Genomic DNA, 20,314 nt, shown 5'->3' on the forward strand with positions numbered 1-20,314 from the left:
AAATCCGATTCGAGTCTCGAAACTCCAAATGACTCGAAATAGCACTTTTAACCAAACTTTAACTCTTAAAAACTCAACTTTCCAAAAACTCAACTTTTCATCAATTTTCCTCCAAACCAACTTTGAAAATACAACAATTAGGACTCGGGGCAACTATCAGGAGGGGTAAAACGGTCATTTTATGAAAATTTCCAAAAATGACCTTTAGGGTCATTACATGTATTTTCCATTTAATTAATAAGTGTATCCTTCTTGATCTTTTTATTATTAAAGTTCCATTTCAGTATTTTGCGGTATTTTATTGCTTTGTTTTTTTTATTTTAAAATCTAATTTTGCAATGAATATATTGCTTTGAATTATTATAATAATAATGATAATAATAATGATAATGATGATGCTGATTGTAATAATGATAATAATGGTAATAATAATGATAATAATAATAATAATAATAATGATAATAATACTACTAATAGTCATAATATCTAGGAATTGATATTAAAAAGAATGTCTTTTCGTAGGAATTAGAGTTGAAGAGAGAGGGATGACACGCTCCAAGATTACCTCAATAGATAATCAAATTCCACTACTTCCAACCGAAAAAGATGAGGTATCTCTCTCACAACTATATCAATTAGTTTTTTATTTCATTAGCCCACCTTTCTTTTGGCAATTAAATATAGAATTTTTGAAACTCTTGTTAGCAAAAAAAAGAAGATAAATATGCATAATTTGTTAAACGATGAAGTTATATATACACAACTTTTCTTAAATACAGGCATATCTAACCAAGATTGCAAAGTTAATCATATTAAAAGAATATGTAATTGTTTGCTTATTGGTTAGTGCTTCTAATAAAATTTTAAAATTTGTTACTCTCTTCCGTAACAGATAGAAGAAGGGACGATAGTGGATCATATAATCGAGATAGTGGAAATAAAAGGTCAAGATCCATTAGGGTCACAAACAAAGATATTTGTAAATCAAATCTTTGATAAAATGTTTGCGGGTTTAGTCAATTCGTCTATTAAATCGAGTACCGTACTCCAAGTAAACATGTGGCTACGTGAATCAAATCCAGATGCTTATAGACCAAAGATGGTCTCTATTGGACCTTACCATAAGAATAATCATCAACTTGGTCCAATGGAAAAGTACAAACTGTTGTACCTACAACGGTTTCTTCAACGAAAAGAGGGGCTTGATGTGCAAAGGTGCATAACAGTGTTGGAGGATATGAAGGAGGAAGCACTAAAGTGTTATGACGACGATATAGAAGACCTCGATATTCATGAATTTTGCAAAATGTTGTTGCTTGATGGTTGTTTTGTGGTTGAGTTTATTCGAGAGCGTTGTCAAATATGTCCACAAGGAGAAGAAGAAATTATCAATATTGCTGGTTTCATGTGTCATCAAATATACCGAGACTTGATGTTACTAGAAAACCGACTTCCTTTCTTTGTCCTAAAAAAGCTCCATCACATGACAAAGCAAGATGATGAATTACCATTGGCAGTACTGGTGAATAAACCGTTGACCTTTTTTATTGACTTGCCAAACATGATCCATGAATCCTTTATAGAGACAGAATGTAATGCAGCAAATATCAAACATTTACTCCATGCAGTACACATGTTTTCATGAAAACGTCGAACGATGGCAGAATGTGGCATAAGATCATGCCAAATGCAACAGAGCTTTCCGATGCTGGAGTTAGCTTTGGTATTGGGAATATGACAAGTTTATTTGAAATAAAGTTCGAGAATGGATTGATGACAATCCCTTCTTTTGTAGTGTATGATTATACAGAAACCTTCCTACGAAATCTGATTGCTTATGAGCAACAATCATCTGATGTACAACCTAAATATGTCAGTGATTTTGTAATTTTTATGTACCATCTTATCGACTCACAAAGATGTGAATTTGCTTTGCCAGAAAGGAATCATAAAGAACTGGATGAAAGAGGACAAGGAAGTGGCTAACCTCTTCAACAAAATCGGAGATGGGATCGGTGTTTATTCCACCTTCTATTACAATGAAGAGTTCTTAAAAGCAATTCAACATTGTGAAAAAACACGGAACAGAATAAGGGCATATGTGATGCATAATTATTTTAATAAGCCTTGGGCAAGGGCTTCAACATTGGCAGCCATCGTACTCTTCATACTCACAATTATACAAACTATTCTAGCTTTTACGGTTCGATTAAGTAAGTAGTAATTGTTTATTCCTCACAACTTCATGCATGTAATTTGCATGTGTACATGTTGATGAGTTTATGAGTGTTTCATGTCCCCCTTGTGTATTGGGTTTTATAGTTCAATGTTAATTTACTTTATTTCAAGTATCTATACTCATCATCTTCCGCTAACAACATGTATGGAGTAACTCTATCTATTATATACCCAAGCCAGCACAAAAAGATCTAAGAAAAAAAGTAATCACCAAACTACAAAACAAGATAAGCATTTTCACAAATTTGTGGCACAATTACTTCAATAGTCCTTGGGTTTGATTAAAGATAGGAGCACATATTTAAAGATAGGAGCACATATGTGCTCCTATCTTGAATTAATTGGATAACACATATTTCCTGTACGTACTTATCCCATTATTCCAGAAAAAAAAAACATTTAAATTTTGTGGTGGTGTAGACCTGATGGGATAAATGTTTTTATCTTTAGGAAGACAAATTGACCAGTCATACGTAGGTTAATTGATTAATAGTTTTATTTATTTTAATATTATGTCAGTCATATATATGTAGGTCAATTGATCAGATTAATTTAATATATTATGAATATTTTTTATAAAAAAATAATAATTTATCATTGTTCAAAATTTCTTTATTAACTTCCATCCAATACTATGCTGTTTCGATCCCAACAGTGTATATATGTTAATGTATAATTGACGCTAAAAGATATTTTTATTATAATGACATGAGAGCTCTATGCTAAATTAGCTGCAGTTCTATTTGCAATCTGATAATCAGCATGTCCACAATGTGCTAATAAAGTTCACTCTATACCTGGATCGAACTTGAGATCTATTGGTTAAAGATGAACGAGTACTTATCACTCCATCACAACTCTTGTTGGTGAGTATTTGCTCATAGTTGATAGTGCAGTAGCGAATATGGTTAAATATTAAAAAATTATGTGTAAAGCCATATTATTTATTTAGTGACTTCATATAAATATTGAATATGAGCAAGTTTTTATCGTTCTACCCTGTTAAATATTAGACTGATAAATATTGGTACAGTGCATTTAAAGGAGAGTGTTGTTTGGTGAGAATGTAGAAACGTAAGTGATTGCTTTCTTCACCATTTCATATTATTTGATTCATGTTAACTTGACACTTTCTTTAAAATCATTAAAAATAGTATAAGGAAAATTGATAGAACTCTATTGATATATTAAACTAGACAAGTAAAATAATTCATTTTTGTTTAATATATATATATATAAAATATAATAAGGGAAATATATCAAAGAGGAAGTAAGCATTTAAAAAACGTGCTTCTTTCTTTTGTATTATTTATGAATGAATTCTAGACATAGGCATGAACTGTATGTAGCAATAAATTATTAATGGTGGACAGCTTGAAAATTAAATTTTGCACCTAACTTTCTATTTGCCCTGAAAGTAAAATATCTGGGAATATAACACACTATAATACTCCCTTCGTCCCATATTAGATGGGCATCTTATTAAAAATATTTATCTCACATTATCATTTATTAAATCAGGATAGAATTAATTAATTTTTTCTCATTTTATCCCTACTGTTATTATGGTCTTTGGATATTTAAAGAAATTTTGAAGATTCATAATTTATTTTTTCAATAGGCTAATTAATATGAACAAAGGGCGAAATAGTAAAGTTAATCAATCTATTAATAATTTTTTAATTATTATGTAAAATAGAAAGTGTCCATCTAATATGAGACGAAGATAGTAACTATCTAATTATCTATCAAAAAATGAACAATAAAACTAGATATTGATATAAAGTGAAAAGGGAAGCTTTTATATTCGGTTGACCACTTAATTCTAAGCCGTCTTAGAGTTATAATGCTATTCCTTCCGTTCTATATTAGTCATTGTATTTATAACTATGCATTGCATCGTATATATCTCCTTTTTTTCGTAACGTAGTTCATTTTGGGGTGATATAAAAGACATTGTTACCTAACAATAGGAAAATAAAAATAATGTTATTAACTATATATGGATATTTTCACAAGGACAACTAACTTAATCTTATTTTAAGAATATAAAATATTAAAGGGTTAAATGGGACCAAAATAATTAATTTAATCTTGATTTTGATAAAATAACAAGTTTGAATACTTATTCTTGATAATCATGACAACTTATATAAGTCGGTAGGAGTAACGGTAATTAAACAACTTGTAAATAGTGTTTATCAAAAAAACATGTGAAACTTAATTTAATGAGAAAATTATTAAATTTGTGAATAAAGTACCATATTTGTTTCTAAAAGAGAAGGCAAGTTACATGTAAGTGTTAAATATTGACCAAGTAAATGCCTTTTATCGTCCTTTTTCTGCTCATGTACTATATAATTAATTTACCCAGGAGACCTAGAAATAAATTAAAATAGTCTTGGAGCTTAATTAAATAATATATTTTTACTTTGTTGTGATATTAATGCACCTACTCAACTACCCTACTTTCGTAATATTAATTTTACACATAACTTTCTTTTTTCGTACTTAAAAGTGAAATATCGTGGAATATATATAGTCATTGACTTGGGTCAATGGATTTTTCAAAAAAAAAATTTTTTTGTCGGCCAAGAGCATTTTTGTATTAAAACGCCACAAAGTAAAGTGTTGAATTGAATAAATTTATATATAAAATATATTTTATATACTAAATTTGGAAATAATAAAATATTAAATATTTTGTCTCTGATCTGGGGTGATGAAAATGACTACAAGTCAATAGAAAATTAATTTATTCATAAAGTCCCACCTCCTAAACCTATTAATATGCTACTAATCATATTGAAATTAAATTAGTTATAACATCTTGAATTACAAGGTATTCTATTAATTAACTTGATAGGTATAAGCTACTAGATATTAGATATCTTTCTTTTCATATGATTTAATTTTTTTTATTAGATACTTAGTTTTAATTAATTGACCCAGTTCTTGAAATGGATCTCTATATTGTCGTCTTTCGTATTCCTTTGATTCATCACTTTTAAATTGTAGAAGCGTTTAGAGAGTTTTTATTAAAATTTTACGAAAGTATACTTAATATTGTGTTCTAGCTTCTACTTGTGACTCTTACATAACAACAACACAACATATGGGGTTTGGGAGGGTAGAGTGTACACAAACCTAGCTTGCCTCTACTTCAAAGTTGAGATAAAGAGGTTATTTTCGATAAATCTTCGGTTCAAGATAAAAATAATTTAGAAAAAAAAAGGTAATGAAATTAAGTACAAGAGACAATACTAGATAGTAAGAAAATAACAAATAGTATAGCAGAACAGTACTACGGTAAAATAGTACTGTAATTAAACTATATGAAACCATATTATAGAAAGCGAAGAATAAGAATAGTCCTACGACTACTAGTAACGACAACAAGAAAATGCAGTCCTTACTAGTATATATGGTCGCACTCCTACCTACTAACTTTTTACCCTAATTTGTGTCCTCCACACCTTCTTACTATAACGTTTTAACAAAAAAAAATAACTAAACCATATCGGTATCAACGAGAATTCAAACGTTTAATTTTAATGATATAAAGCAAAATAATCAAAAATTGATATGATTCAAATTTTATAAAATAATCGATCGAACCTAACATTAACACCCCCTACCCTACACGTATCTAGATAGTATCTTTAATTATCTGTATTTCTTTTCTCTATTTAATAGATACTTCATAGCAATGAATAATCCAGGAGAAGCAAGAGTTGAGTAGAACAAAAGAAGAAACAGCCAAACCAAAGAGGTAATTTTGTTCACTTTCTCGTCTATGCTAAACACTATCAATTAATTTTATTATTGTGACCTCAAATTGAAGAACATGATCGACTCAGATGAATAATTATTTTTTATTTATAAGATTCTTGGTCATTGTTATTTTTTTAAAATTAATTGTCAATTCATATTTAATTTGATAGTTACTTTATGAAGCCTTTAATTAACGAGGAAGATGTAATTACACAATATCCACCTTGTAGATTATACCTATTGATTACTTGAATTAATTACACAGTGTCCACCTTATGTTTTTGACGATATAGTTTTTAAACATTTGATTCTCACGCATTTTACATAAAAATAGTTGTTAGAAGAAATTCACTTGATATTTTTTGTAGTTTTTTTGGTTCTTTTCTTCAAAAGAAATTTCGTCGATTTTTAAGAGCGTTTTCAATTAATTTAATAAGTGTATCCTTTCTGATTTTTATTTTTAAAATTCGATTTCATTATTTTATGATATTTATTGCTTTGTTTTTTATTTTTTTCCATTTCAAATCAAATTCTGCAATGAATATATTGCTTTTGAATTAATAATAAAATAATAGCCGTGATATTTAGAAATTGAAATTACAAAGAATGTGTCAGTTGGGAATTAGAGTTGAAGAAAAAGGGATGACACGCTCCATTGAGAGTACCTCAATAGATAATCAAATTCCACTGCCTCTTCAAACTGAAAAATGAGGTATCATAAGTATTTTATGATATTTATTGCTTTTTTTTATTTCATTAGCCCACTTTTCTTTTGGCAATTAAATATAGAATTTTTGATACTCTTTAATTTTAGGTCTACCTCACAATCCTAACATATTCGCTAACGAAAAAACAGTTTGACGCTATTATTTTTAATTTATATTGTTAACAAAAAAAGGTAAATATGCATAATTTATTAAACTATGAAGAATATTGTTAAGAAAATAGTGCTTTTAATAAACATTTCAAAATTTCTTACGCCCTTCCATTACAGATAGAAAAAGGAAGGAAAATGCATCAATTAAGCGACAAAAAGGAAACAAATGATCCATCAGAGTCGCAAACAAAGAAATGTATAAATCAAATTTTTGCTAAAATGTTTGAGGATTTGGACAAATCATCTTTTAAATCGTGTACCATATTCAAAGTAAATGTGCGGCTACGTGAATCAAATCCAGATGCTTATACACCGAAGATGGTCTCTATTGGTCCTTACCATAGGAAAAATCCTCAACTTCGTCCAATGGAAAAGTACAAATTATTATACCTACGACGGTTTCTGAAACGAAGAGAGGGGTTCGATGTGAAATATTGGATCGGTAAATTGGAGGAACTGAAGGAGGAAGCACTAAAATGTTACGACGATATAGAAGGCCTCGATACTGATAATCGTCATGAATTTTGCAAGATGTTGTTGCTTGATGGTTGTTTTGTGGTTGAATTTATTCGTGAGTGTTCTGAAAAATATGCAGAAGAAGGAGAAGACAAAATTATCAATTTTGTTGATTACAAATATAATCAAATACTTCGGGACTTGTTGTTACTAGAAAACCAACTTCCTTTCTTTATCCTCGACCAGCTTCATTCCTGGACAGCGAAACATGATGAATTACAATTGGAAGAACTGGCGATCACTTTGTTTAGCCATGTTGTTAACTTGGGATATATGTCAGTAACCGGTGTTTCGTGTCTGATGAATTTATTTCTATTTGAACGTGATATGAAACATTTACTTCAATTAGTACACACTGTTTCATGTCCGAGGAATTTCGAGAAATCGTCAAACGACAATGACACCAAGTGGAATAAGGTCATGCCAAATGCAACAGAGCTTTCTGAAGCTGGAGTTAGATTTGCAAAGTTCAATCAGACGACAAGTTTATTTGATATAAAGTTTGAGAATGGATTGATGACAATACCGTCTCTTGACGTGGTAGATGGTACCGAAACCCTCCTGCGAAATCTCATTGCTTATGAGCAACAATCAATTGATTTACAATATTTATATTTCAGTGATTATGCAATTTTTATGGATCAATTGATCGACACAGATAAAGATGTGAGTTTGCTTCGCCATAAAGGAATCATAGCAAACTGGATAGGAGAGGACAAAGAAGTGGCTAGCCTCTTCAACAAAATGGGAAACGGGGTCACAGTTTATTCCAACTTCTATTACAAAGAAGTATTCACAAAAGCAGTTAAACATTGTGATGAAAAACCATGGAACAGAATGAAGGCAAGTTTGAAGCACAATTATTTTAGTAGTCCTTGGGTAGGAGCTTCAACTATGACAGTCATCATACTCCTCATACTCACAACTATACAGACTATTCTAGCTATCATAAGTGCCTTTAAGTAAGTAATAATTCTAGTGTTTCCTCACAACTCCATTCATGTAATTTTCTTATGAGTTTTTCATTAATTCTATTTTGTATAGCTAAATGTTAATTTGTTTATTTCAAGTATCTATCAATCTTGGGGATTACTAATTGTATGTCTTAATTAAGGAATTAATTATAACTGAATTACAAAATGAATTGTCTAAATAATAGATAACTTTTTGTCATAAATCCTTTGATTCCTATATTTGTAGTTGATTTTTTTTTGAGCCCCAAACGTAGTTACTTTTTATCAAAATATATTTTGCAATTTAGAAAAATTGCAAAATGCATACAGCTTTTAGCTTGTTTTCCCTTTTTGGTTGTTGTAAGTTGTAACTGATCTGAACAATGGAGGATAAAAGAAGATCGAATTTTGGGTTTAGACGTTCAAAAAGTTGATTTGCTACAAATGAACTTCATTTTCGATGGTCATATCTCAAAAGAATAGGAATATCGAGGGGAGTTTGAATCTAAAATTTGAGTAAGAGTCAATCTAGTTTTGGCATCAAATTCAGTCACAGTTCATTGAATTTTGAAGTAATAGTCAAATCATATCAAATTTGTATAATAATTAGTATATTTTAAGTTACATTTATGTAGTCACAAAAACTCCATCATGTTTTCTTCCTCTTCAAAAATGTTAACTTCCCTCCCTATATCACTTGAGTGAGAATAAGAACAAATAACTCAAAAGCCCGGACAACGAGTGGAGGTAATTTTTTTTTTTATGCCTTCTTACTTGTTAGTTGTGTATATATTTTTTTAATACCTTCTTACTTTTAATCTTCTATTATATTGTGCCTCCACATAAAACAATAGAAATAATTGGATAAATAGTATTAACGTTGTGATAGAATTGGCTGTAACTTCAATAGGGTATTACCAAATACCATACCAAACCAAAGTTTAATTTAAAGGTAATTGAATTATCGAACCAAAATTTAAAAAGTTGATAGTTGATATCTATTTTTAACTACTAATTATCGAATTACCAAATACAAAATTCAAAAATCCCAAATCGAATACTGAATGCCCACCCCCAAAGGCAAGTATAGTGAAACGGAGCATATTGTCAATTCTTGGATCAGATTCTTAAAGAGGAAAATCAACTACACAAAATGGTGTCTTCTCTCCAATCTAAGAAAATATATCATAGATCGTCCTTTTCAAAATAATGCACCTATTAAAATTTTGAATACGCCTATGTACGTACCAATCTCATAGTTCCTCATTAGGGGTGTACAAAACCGAACCGAAAACCGAACCAAACCGCAAACCGAGTCAATCCGAAAAAAAACCCGACTAGTGGTTTGATTTGACTTGGTTTGGTTTTAACTAAAAAAAACAACCCGAGACCAAACCAGCCCGACATTATATATATAATTTTAAAATTTTATTTTATACATAAAAATATTTACTTTTATATAATTTTTACATATTTCTTTTACTTTTTCATAGTTTTTTTCTTTTAATATATTACTTCAAGTTTGAAACTTAGAATTATGAATGGGCCAATAAAGATTATAGTCCACAGATGTTTATAATTATAATAAAGCTTAAAATCAAAATCAAAATTAATACTAATGACAAAAAAGAAAATCAATTCAACACTAAGAATGACAATAATATTGAATATTTGTTCTTTAGTTTTACATTGGTTTAGACAATTAAAATACATAATCTAATTTTAATTTCCTTTAATATTTAGTCATGTAACTAATACTTATTAAACTTAATTTTAGCATGATTTAGTACTTTTAAATTATGATCATTTTCATTATGACTTGTTAATTTACAATATTTGTTTTACGCGATTTCATTATTATGATTTTTGTTGGATATTTTAGTGTCATTAATCATATCATATTGTGTTATATTTTTAAGAAACATCTTAGATAGTTGTATTTTGGTAGGACTAAAGAAATATTTGAAGTACAAGTAAATTATATGTTTGTATGAATACTTTACCGGAAAAACCCGAAACAACCCGAAAAACCGAAAAACCCGAAAAAACCTGAGGTTGAAAAACCCGAGTTTTATTGGTTTGGTTTGGTTTATAAATTTAAAAATCCGACACAAATGGTTTAATTTGATATTTGAAAAACCCGAACCAACCCGGCTATGTACACCCCTAGTCCTCATCCCCACTACCCTCACATCCTTAACCCCATGCCGACCTTAATTGTGCTTGCTCAAATTTTATACGAATATTATATTCAACTTATTTATCAAATATTAAAAATAAATAAGAAAATCACATATTATTCAGAAAAAATAGCAAATCTTCCATCATACTGAACACACCTTAAAAGTGTTGTTCTTCAGTTATACTTGATGTCAAATTTTAGAATAAATAGTGGCTTGAACAACACACTCAAAGTGTTATTCTATGTATATGTTTTACCCTAAAAGTGTTAGTTCTTCAATTATACTTGATATCAAATTTTAGAATAAATAGTGGCTTGAACAACACACTCAAAGTGTTATTCTATGATATGTTTTCTTAAATGTAATGTCTATATACACTTTATTCTATGATACTAAAGCTTAATTTATTCTAAGATACTTTTCTCAAAATGCACACTATTTCATGTTAGTAATGTAGGTAGGTTTGCAATTACACAAATTAAAGAAAAATTAATCTATATATAGTATACCCATATAAGAATTTTATATTCACCATCTCTCATATTCCTTCATCTTCATAAAAGTTAAGCAGAGCAAAAGAATTTAAGAAGAAACTCAAGTACACTCCAACTAGTCCATTTTGAATCAGGTAATTTTTAAATGTCTTATACAACATTCCATCCAATACACTATAACAAATAAATAATTTTGTGATAATACTATATTATATTTAGTGGCAATAATATAATATAGGTATTTAGTAACCAGCATTCTAGATAAATGTCGTTAAGTATATAGTAATTGTCTCAATTGTACCTAAAGTTCCATCTCCAAAACCTACTAATATGCTACTCATATTGGAACCAAATTAGTTCTTAACTATTGAGTTACAAGGTATTCTATCAATTTGAGTATAGTAAGCTGCAAGATATTTGATATCTTTCTTTTAATATGATTTAAATTTCTCTTATTTGATGGATACTTAATTTTAGTAGACTCAATTTTTGAGCTCCTCCGTTTTAATTTGTTTATCTTCGTTTAACTCCATATTTATACATTACTATAAAATAATGGAATAGAACTTTATTATTTTCGTCTTTCATATCTCCTTGATTCATCACTTCTTTAATTTGTAAAAGCGTTTAGAGAGTTTTTATCAAATTAAAATTCTACGAAAGTATACTTGGTATCGTGTTCTAACTTCTACTTCTGACTCTTACATAACAACAACAACATAACATACGTAGTTCCACAAAGTGGAGTCTGGGAGGATAGAGTGTACACAGACCTTGCCTGAGATAAAGAGGCTATTTTCGATAGTATAGCAAAATAGTATTACAGTAAAATAATATTATCATTAAACTATATGAAATCATAAATAGCTTTAAAAATCGAAGAACAAGAAACTACAAGAATATATATAGTCCAATGACTACTAGTAAGGGCAACAAGAAAATGCCCTTTAAATTTGTCCTGTGTTTTTCATTTAATTACTTATACTAAATATTATACCTATTGAATACTTGTATTATGTATAAAATGTTCCTATTAAACATGTTTTAGACAATAAAATTTTTAATGGCTTGATTTTCACGTATTTGACATGAAAATTGTTGTTAGAAGAAATTCTATTGACATTTTCGTAGTTTTTATTGAAATTAAAAAGAATGTTTTTTTTTGTAGGAATTAGAATTGAAGAAAGAGGGATGGCACACTCCATTGAGATTACCTCAATAGATAACCAAACTCCACTGCTTCTTCAAACTGAAAAAGATGAGGTATCTCTCTATCAATTTAGTTTTTTTATTTCATTAACCCACTTTTCTTTTGGCAATTAAATATAGAATTTTTTAGACTATTGTGATTTTAGGTCTACTTCATGATCCTAACATATTCACTAACTATGGATTTTTTTTTTAATTTGAGTCGGGTTTGGAGGGGTAAAGAAAATAGGTCGGGTGAAGTAAGTTTATAAAGTCTTGTTGACATTTTATAATTAAAAAAAGCAGTTTTAAGTTTTTTTTTTTTAAAAAAAAAATCGTCTTGTTAACAAAAAAGGTAAGTATAGATAATTTGTTAAACGATGAGGTATATATGCACAACTTCTTTAAATGTAGATCAAGGAAACAAATGATGAAGATCCATCAGGGTCACAAACAAAGAAACGTGTAAATCAAATCTTTGATAAAATGTTTGAGGATTTGGACAAATCATCTTTTAAATCGAATAGCATATTCAAAGTAAATGTGCGGCTACGTGAATCAAATCCAGATGCTTACACACCAAAGATGGTCTCTATTGGTCCTTACCATAGGAAAAATCCTCAACTTCGTCCAATGGAAAAGTACAAACTATTGTACCTACGGCGATTTCTTCAACGAAAAGAGGGGCTTGATGTGGAATTTTGCACCAGTGAATTGCAGATACTGAAGGAGAAAGCACTCAAGTGTTATGAAGATATAGAAGATATTAGTCATGAATTTTGCCAAATGTTGTTGCTTGATGGCTGTTTTGTGGTTGAGTTTATTCGAGAGCGTTGGTGTGAAGTAGAGCAGCTTCCAAAAGAAAAAGACATGATTATCATTACTAATGATGCAAGTTACATATTCCGAGACTTGATGTTATTAGAAAATCAACTTCCTTTCTTTGTCCTCGACCAACTTTATCACTTGACAAAAAAAGATTATGAATCACCACTAGCAGTACTGGTGAATAATGCGTTTACCCGTTTCGTAGACACGCTAAAAATATTTCGTGCATAATTTAGACTGATAGGAAGTATCACAGGAGATATCAAACATTTACTTCATCTAGTACACATTGTTATGTGATGGGAATCCAACGAAAAATGTAGACCATCAAATAATGTTTCATAAGGTCATGCAAAATGCAACAGAGCTTTCCGAAGCTGGAGTTAGCTTTGCAGACGTCAGCTCTGATACCACAAAATTATTGGATATAAAATTCGATAATGGATTGATGAGAATTCCTTGTTTTCGAGTCGAACATGGTACAGAAACCCTCCTACGAAATCTCATTGCTTATGAGCAACAATCAAATGTACATCCTTCATATTTCAGTGATTATGCAATTTTCATGGATCATCTTATCGACTCAGACAAAGATGTGAATTTGCTTCGCCAGAAAGGAATCATAGTGAACTGTATCGCAAATGACAAAAGCGTGGCTAGCCTCTTCAACAAAATCAGAAATGGGGTCGTCCCGACGTATCCCAACTTCTACTACGATCTGGAATTCAGACAAGCAATTGAATATAGTGAAAAACCATGGAACAGAATGAAGGCAAATTTGAAGCATAATTATTTTAGTAGTCCTTGGGTAGGAGCTTCAACTATGACAGCCATCATACTCCTCCTACTCACAACTATACAGACTATTCTAGCTATCACAAGTGCCTTTAAAAGTAACAAGTAATTGTCTCAATTCATGTATTGGGTTTAATTTGTTGTTGAATGCTAATCCATCAGTTTAATTATTTCAAGTTTCTATTAGTTTTGAGGTTTATTAATTATGTTTCTCTTAGTTTATTTTAATAGTAATTAATTATTTTTAGTTGAACATTTTTCAGGTAGTTTTCTATCGAAATATATCACTCGGCAATCAAAACCAGAAAAATAAGTGTATCAAAACAAATTGCAAAATATATAAAGGACTTCTCGTTTTCCTCCTCTCTTCAAAAATGTTAACTTCCCTATATCTATATTCTTTGCTAAGTAAGTTCTGTTATTGTTGGTAGGGGCGTAAAAAGAATATGAAAAATCGATCGAACAGATCGAATCAAACCGATTTATGTTATTTTTTTCAATAAAATCATGAACTTTTATTTAAGTATATAACCGTCCCGAACAATTGGGATGGTCTTTTTAATTTATGAAAAAAACCGAATAATTTCCGAACCGAACCGAATAATATGTAAATATATTTTATATATTAACAATATGTTAAATTTAATATATAAATATATTTTATAATATTTTTTCAAATATAAATAAAACTTAGGTCCTAAGCCTCTAGTGACTACAAGATTTTGGGTCTTTGCTCTTTAATTAGCCTTTACTTAATTAGGTTTAAAATTAAAAGATATTATAATAGATACTCTATCGAACAATACCAAACACTCCTATTAAATGTTTAAGATTAATCAATACGGTAACAAGGGTTTACGTTCTTGTTTTCTTGGTGAAGAATTAAAGTGCTTCTTCAAGAACATATTTGTGACAGAAATATTTTAATAGTAGTATATTTTGAGGTGATATTATAAAAGTAAAAAAAAACACAAAAATTAACCAAACCGTACCGATACCGAAGAGAACTGATATGATTGGGATGGTTTTAAAAAATTTAACTTTGGTTATACATTATATAATACCCGAAATATTGGGATGGTGTAGTTTTTAAAATATAACAGACCAAACCGTCCCATTTACATATGTCCTTGGTATGTGGTAGAGCCACAGTCACTTAAGTCTAACAAGCATATAGCAAAAAGATAGAGAATACGATATGATTACTATTTGATATTTAATTAATTAAAATTTGAAATATGTATTGAAAATACCTCTAAACTTGGTATGAATTATTACTTTAGGCTCCCAACTATTCACAGCCTTAAACACCCCTCTATTTGATTACACGGATTTTAAAAACATCCCTCTTATGTCACGTATCATCCACCCACGCATATATGTTAAATTATTTGCTGACGTGATATACAATTATTCACCATTCGACCATAGAGACATACAGTTTGGGAGTATCATCAAAACCTTGAAATACAACGGAATACAAGTTGGAAAATGGGAGATAGACACTGAGAAGCAATAGGCATAAAAGTAAGAACAAATAATCTGAAAAAAAGAATTACGATTAGACAAGGCAAGAGGAAATGAAAGTTGCCATTATCAAAAAGGACAAAGATGTATTAAAGCTTTCGAAATTTCCCACTAAGCCAAAGACACTTTTTTTTTTTTTGGAATATCTCACTGGCCCTTGATTGTCGATATCTAATGTTGTGATTAAATATGATGATTCGTGATTGTGATGGTAATGGTAGTTAGGTATGAGCAGTATGTTAGAAAACTGTATGCACAACAGAAGCATATTTTTTTATTTTTTAACAGAAACATATCAGAATCATACTGCTTACATAAATAATAGACAACACATAGTTTATAATAAAACACATAAACTTTCTAAAATTTAATTCAAGATTTACCTCTTGAAGCGTGACCAAATACCTTCAAGCGAATTCACAAGCTAGTCCACAAACTGGATGGGAGTTCTGCGGTCTTCTGCAGTTCACTTCCGAACTCTCAATAGTTGGGTGGGGAAGTATCGTATATAAACTTATTCACATTCAAAGGTACTACAAGGAAAAACATTATTTAAGACCGACATTTAGTGACGGATAAAAAATCTTGTCCCTAAATGTATATCTACAGGGACGAGATATTATTTTGGTCCCTAATTCTCGATATTATAACAAAGGGGCTAAATATGGTCCCTAAAATTATGAGAAACTGGTCTTTCTCATAGAAATTTCATGGTCGAGATTGGAGCTATGTACAGACTGTACACCATTGATCTCTTCGAATCTCTCTCTTCGGTCAGATCATTTGTTTATATCTACCTCAAATTTTTCTTTCTATTTTATGTTTTTGCCTCATAGTTTTGTTACTCGTTGATCTTTCAAGAGGATTAAAGTGATATTCCATATTAAAATTATTTTAGATGATGTTTCTTATTTTCTAATGGCACTGATTCCTGAATTAGGGTTATCTTTGCTATTAAGATCTTTATTCTTCAAGAAAGAATTATTATATGAGTTAGGGTTATCTTTGAGATTATGATATTGATATTGAAGTAGGTGCACATGTTTAGTGTTTCAGAGAGATTAAACAATTGCAATTTCCTCAACTCATTTTTTGATTTATGTTGTTATTGAATATTCGGCACTCTAGCAGTTATAGTGTTATTATATGTTCTATACATGTTATAGCATTGTTATCTATACATATTGGTAAGTGATTTATTTGAGCTCTATGAATTTAGTGAGGTGGGGTTCAACATTATCAAGAATATTGTGGGAGTTTGCTCAAAAAAGTTGCGGTTATCCACAAAAAAAATTGTTGAATGGGAAAAACAACAAAAATTAATAGAGGTAATTTGGACCGTTTATTCATTTCTGATTGTGTTTTAACAGAGGTAATTAGGATATGATTTTAGAAATAAAATTAGTCCACAAACTGTTATTTAATCAGTAGAAGTTAAAGAAAAGTTATATATGAGATTATATACGCTAATAGATTCGAAATTCACAATATGAGGTCAAAGAATTATTTAAGGATCTAACCTAGTGTTTTAACTACATTAGTGAACTCTTATTTTCTAGCCTTTCTTATTGCTATATACTTTTTCTTGTCTCTGTATCTTTTTATTGCTTGCAAGCTTATGAGCACTTCCATTTAGCAGTAACATTATCAAATTGTCTTCCTTTATTACGTATGGCGATAATTAATGTTCCTTGTTCAAGAATCATGTTTCTTCATGGTTAAAATTACATGTTCATGTGTGCTATGAAAGAGTATAAGATTACATGTTTTTTCATGGTTAAAATATACACATTTGTAGGAAAAAATAACTAGTTTCATAGTTGGTTTATTGATAGTTTATGCATTTATGATTGAAATCTAAAAATAACTAGTGTATATTTGGAAAACTTTTAAAGTAGAGATCACATCTTAATTGATAAATTTTAACCAAATAAAATCTCTTATAAGAAGAAACTACTTTTTGTTTTTTGGGAAATCTTGCGAGGTTTGGTCTAATTCATTTCCTTCGTTTTAATTTTATTAAGTGAAGATACGGATCTAGTGTCCATTTATATGGTATAATAATCTTGTCATGTATAAAAGAATTAATGGTAGGACCAAAGCTTACTAGTTCTCTGCACCACTTTAGCAATTGAAGATTATCATTGAGAATTTGGTTTGCTGCTCCAGAACAACTATGTGCGAATATGAAAGAGATGTAATTTATGATCTCCACGATTTTTCAGAGCCTTCATCTTTTATTTTGCTATGACAATTTCGTTGTGTTCATTTAGGAGTATAAATATTTGGATGAATATGACGAGGAAGGTGAAGAACAAGAAGAGGATGAGTGTGGTAAAGAGGAATATGAGGAGGAAGAAACTGAAAAACTTCCAAAAGAGTTATTGGAGTACCAGGAACTCAGATAAATGACTGAAAAAGATATCAGGAAACAGAGGAAGACAAGAAATTAAGAAGGCATTGCCAAGGGACAAGTGAGTGCCACTAGTGTGTTTTTGTTTTTGAAAATTCTTATCTTTTTTTTGTTGGAATCTAAGTAATTCATCATGACAATAAAATCAATCTACTATAATTACTTATCAATATTATTCAACACTTGGCTGTATTCATAACTTAGGAAATACACTTGATCAATAAACTAATGTTGTCATCTCAAGTTTCAAAAAAGAGGATGTCAAACCAGTTGTTCATATGATGATTGCTTCAAGCACAAGGCCATTAAAAAACTAATGAAACTAACTTGCACACATTTAAGTCAACCAGACAACTAATTGACTCAAGGTTCTGAAATTTTTTAAACAACTGGAGCATTGAGAATATAGCAAGAATTTGTAAGGATTTCCATAGAATTACTCAAAGAGAACGAGTCTTTTGATATAACTATAAATGCCTTTGATGTTTCTTTTCTTAAGAAGACCCTTGATCTTTAATTCTCTCCAACTCTTTCTTGTGATATCATAACACAAACAACATAAAACACCTTACTTTAAGTTTAAGATGAAATGTAACAGCTTTTAAGTGTTAGACGTTTTATCTTGGGAAATAGAAATTGAAGATAACACAGAGAATATATGGACTTATTTTTCGAACTGCAGTTATGGAATGTTATATGTAGTCAGATAGACTAATGAATATAGAGCAAGGGATAGCCTTATATAGATATAAAAAAGGGCAGCATTCGACCATTGAATTGTGTCTGTTTTTATTATCTAGCTTATCATAATCGCAGCTACCTGTGTCTGTCTCGGCTCTCCCCCAAACTGAAAACAATACAGACGGAGAAGAACTTTTCTTTGCTGGTTATTATGAAGAGGAAACGGAAAGGTTTTTGGTGGTATGTTCGAGTTGGGGGAGGGGGACAATATATGCATGTGCTATCAGTATTTGGGCTACGGATATATGTTTTGAGAATATAGGCCAAAAGGATTTCCAGAATTGCAATGGTGAGAACATATATAGATGGGGTACCACCACGACTGCTGTTATGTTCCCCCCCATCTCAAGAGTTCCAATTCTTGCTGAAGCTTTTCATTTTGCTGCATAACAAAAATTTTCTCATCTGTCAGCTTTGAAATTAGTGCCTTTGTCTCCAACGAGTTGTCTTGTTGCTCATTATACGACCTTGATATATTATTATGCTCCGATATATTTACAGTTCAAATTTTGAATACTAAAGCCGTAGGAGAAGAACCTTCCTCGGACCCCTGCCTTACATGTAGTGGCACTTGAGGAGGAACATAAACAACTTTCAACTTGCAGTCCTCCACATAATTCCCCGACTCCTTATGGAACATCTCGGGAGTAATGTACTTTGCAGTAGTTCAAGGGCCTGCAACAACACTTTGAAGCAGGAATTTATCCTTGCATTGCATGTATAGTAGAGCGTCTTTATGCCATTGCATTGTAATTATGATGTCGTTGGAAGACTGAGGCATGAAAATTCCAGTGTTGGGCTTTACATAATATTTCTTTGGATTTATTGTCTTTTCCTTGAAAGTAACATAATTATCAGACTTGTTCTTCCTAATATCATTGTTGCACTCTAACATCACCACACTCTCTAGACTCTACTTGTGTGATTACACTAGGTTTATTGATTGACAGGTGCTCATTGAATCTTGGGACATCTATTATGCAGGATAAGGAGCTGATTGAATATATCCCAGTGCGATCAATCACTAACAAGCATCTACTTGAAGCTATCAATTATATGAACTGGGTCAAAAGTGTAAGAATCCAAAGAAACGATGCCCTTATATTGTTAATTACTATTATGAAAATACATCAAGTTCGGATATTCTTTTTGACCACAAACTGCATTTGATTTCAATTGATAGACATGAACATCAAGGTTCTACGTGGACTCATTTTGTTTTATAAGTTATTCTCATTATTTTTTTTATGATCCTAGTTCTGTATTCTCATGAGTAGGATAAGCTTAATGGATATATGAGAAAAGAGTACTTAAAAACCTACTTTATGAGTTGTGAGTTGTGAGTTAGCTTTTAGGTTTCATAGCCGAGCATAGCAAGGGATTCTCCAAAGAGAAGATAGCCCTCTAACAATATTTTGAAGGACTTTGAAGCGTTTGAGTTAATTTTGTTGTTCAATGCTCTAGGAAATCTAAAATATAGAATGCAATATATCTTATTTCTTATCAACACTAAAATATAGTGTGATTTGGTTGTGCACATATGTCACGCCCCGAGCCTACACCCTAGGCGGGACCGGCACTCGGAGACCATTGCTGGCCCCAAGCGAACCCTTGGCCTGGCTTTCTTAACTCAGCGGAAACTTAACTCAACAACACAACTCAATGCAATGAAAGGTTATAAAACCACCAACTGATGCATAACATGCCAAAAGGCAACTCGAGTCTCAAAATAGAATATTTACATATACATACATATACATGGATGAGAGACTCAAAACTACTGACTG

General features: G+C 30.5%; 2 protein-coding genes, 1 long non-coding RNA gene and 3 pseudogenes across 4 annotated transcripts in view; 5 read left to right on the forward strand and 1 right to left on the reverse strand.

Annotated features, from left to right (window-relative positions):
- Nucleotides 1-545: 545 nt before the first annotated feature.
- Nucleotides 546-2,221, forward strand: LOC102579583 (UPF0481 protein At3g47200-like; annotated as a pseudogene).
- A 4,433-nt stretch (nt 2,222-6,654) lies between these two features.
- Nucleotides 6,655-8,501, forward strand: LOC102579907 (putative UPF0481 protein At3g02645; annotated as a pseudogene).
- A 3,725-nt stretch (nt 8,502-12,226) lies between these two features.
- Nucleotides 12,227-13,316, forward strand: LOC107063310 (UPF0481 protein At3g47200-like). Its single transcript, XM_015315006.1, has 2 exons — nt 12,227-12,298; nt 12,638-13,316. The coding sequence occupies exons 1-2, from the start codon at nt 12,227-12,229 to the stop codon at nt 13,280-13,282; spliced, it is 717 nt and encodes a 238-aa protein (XP_015170492.1). The 3' UTR covers nt 13,283-13,316.
- Nucleotides 13,317-13,378: 62 nt separating this feature from the next.
- Nucleotides 13,379-13,955, forward strand: LOC107063311 (putative UPF0481 protein At3g02645). Its single transcript, XM_015315007.1, has one exon. The coding sequence runs from the start codon at nt 13,386-13,388 to the stop codon at nt 13,953-13,955; it is 570 nt and encodes a 189-aa protein (XP_015170493.1). The 5' UTR covers nt 13,379-13,385.
- Nucleotides 13,956-16,024: 2,069 nt separating this feature from the next.
- LOC107063307 (uncharacterized) overlaps nt 16,025-20,314 on the forward strand; it is a 9,581-nt gene continuing 5,291 nt past the window's right edge. Inside the window, exons 1-2 of one of the 2 annotated variants that reach the window (XR_001475195.1) lie at nt 16,025-16,146; nt 19,512-19,601. This is a non-coding gene — a long non-coding RNA (uncharacterized lncRNA). Of the gene's footprint in view, nt 16,147-17,642; nt 17,848-19,511; nt 19,602-20,314 lie in introns of those variants that run through there. The other variant, XR_001475194.1, reaches the window with a different exon arrangement.
- LOC102580237 (vesicle-associated protein 1-2-like) lies at nt 18,515-19,502 on the reverse strand (annotated as a pseudogene).

Source organism: Solanum tuberosum, unplaced genomic scaffold (genome assembly GCF_000226075.1).
Source record: "Solanum tuberosum cultivar DM 1-3 516 R44 unplaced genomic scaffold, SolTub_3.0 scf00330, whole genome shotgun sequence".
Classification (NCBI taxonomy): domain Eukaryota; kingdom Viridiplantae; phylum Streptophyta; class Magnoliopsida; order Solanales; family Solanaceae; genus Solanum; species Solanum tuberosum.

What these genes read in the sequence shown, in the direction of transcription:
- LOC107063310 (XM_015315006.1), top strand. Translation starts at nt 12,227, where the DNA reads ATGGCACACTCCATTGAGATTACCTCAATAGATAACCAAACTCCACTG. An exon ending in TTCAAACTGAAAAAGATGAG is followed by an intron (nt 12,299 to 12,637) that starts GTATCTCTCTAT and finishes CTTTAAATGTAG; the next exon opens with ATCAAGGAAACAAATGATGA.
- LOC107063311 (XM_015315007.1), top strand. Translation starts at nt 13,386, where the DNA reads ATGTTTCATAAGGTCATGCAAAATGCAACAGAGCTTTCCGAAGCTGGA.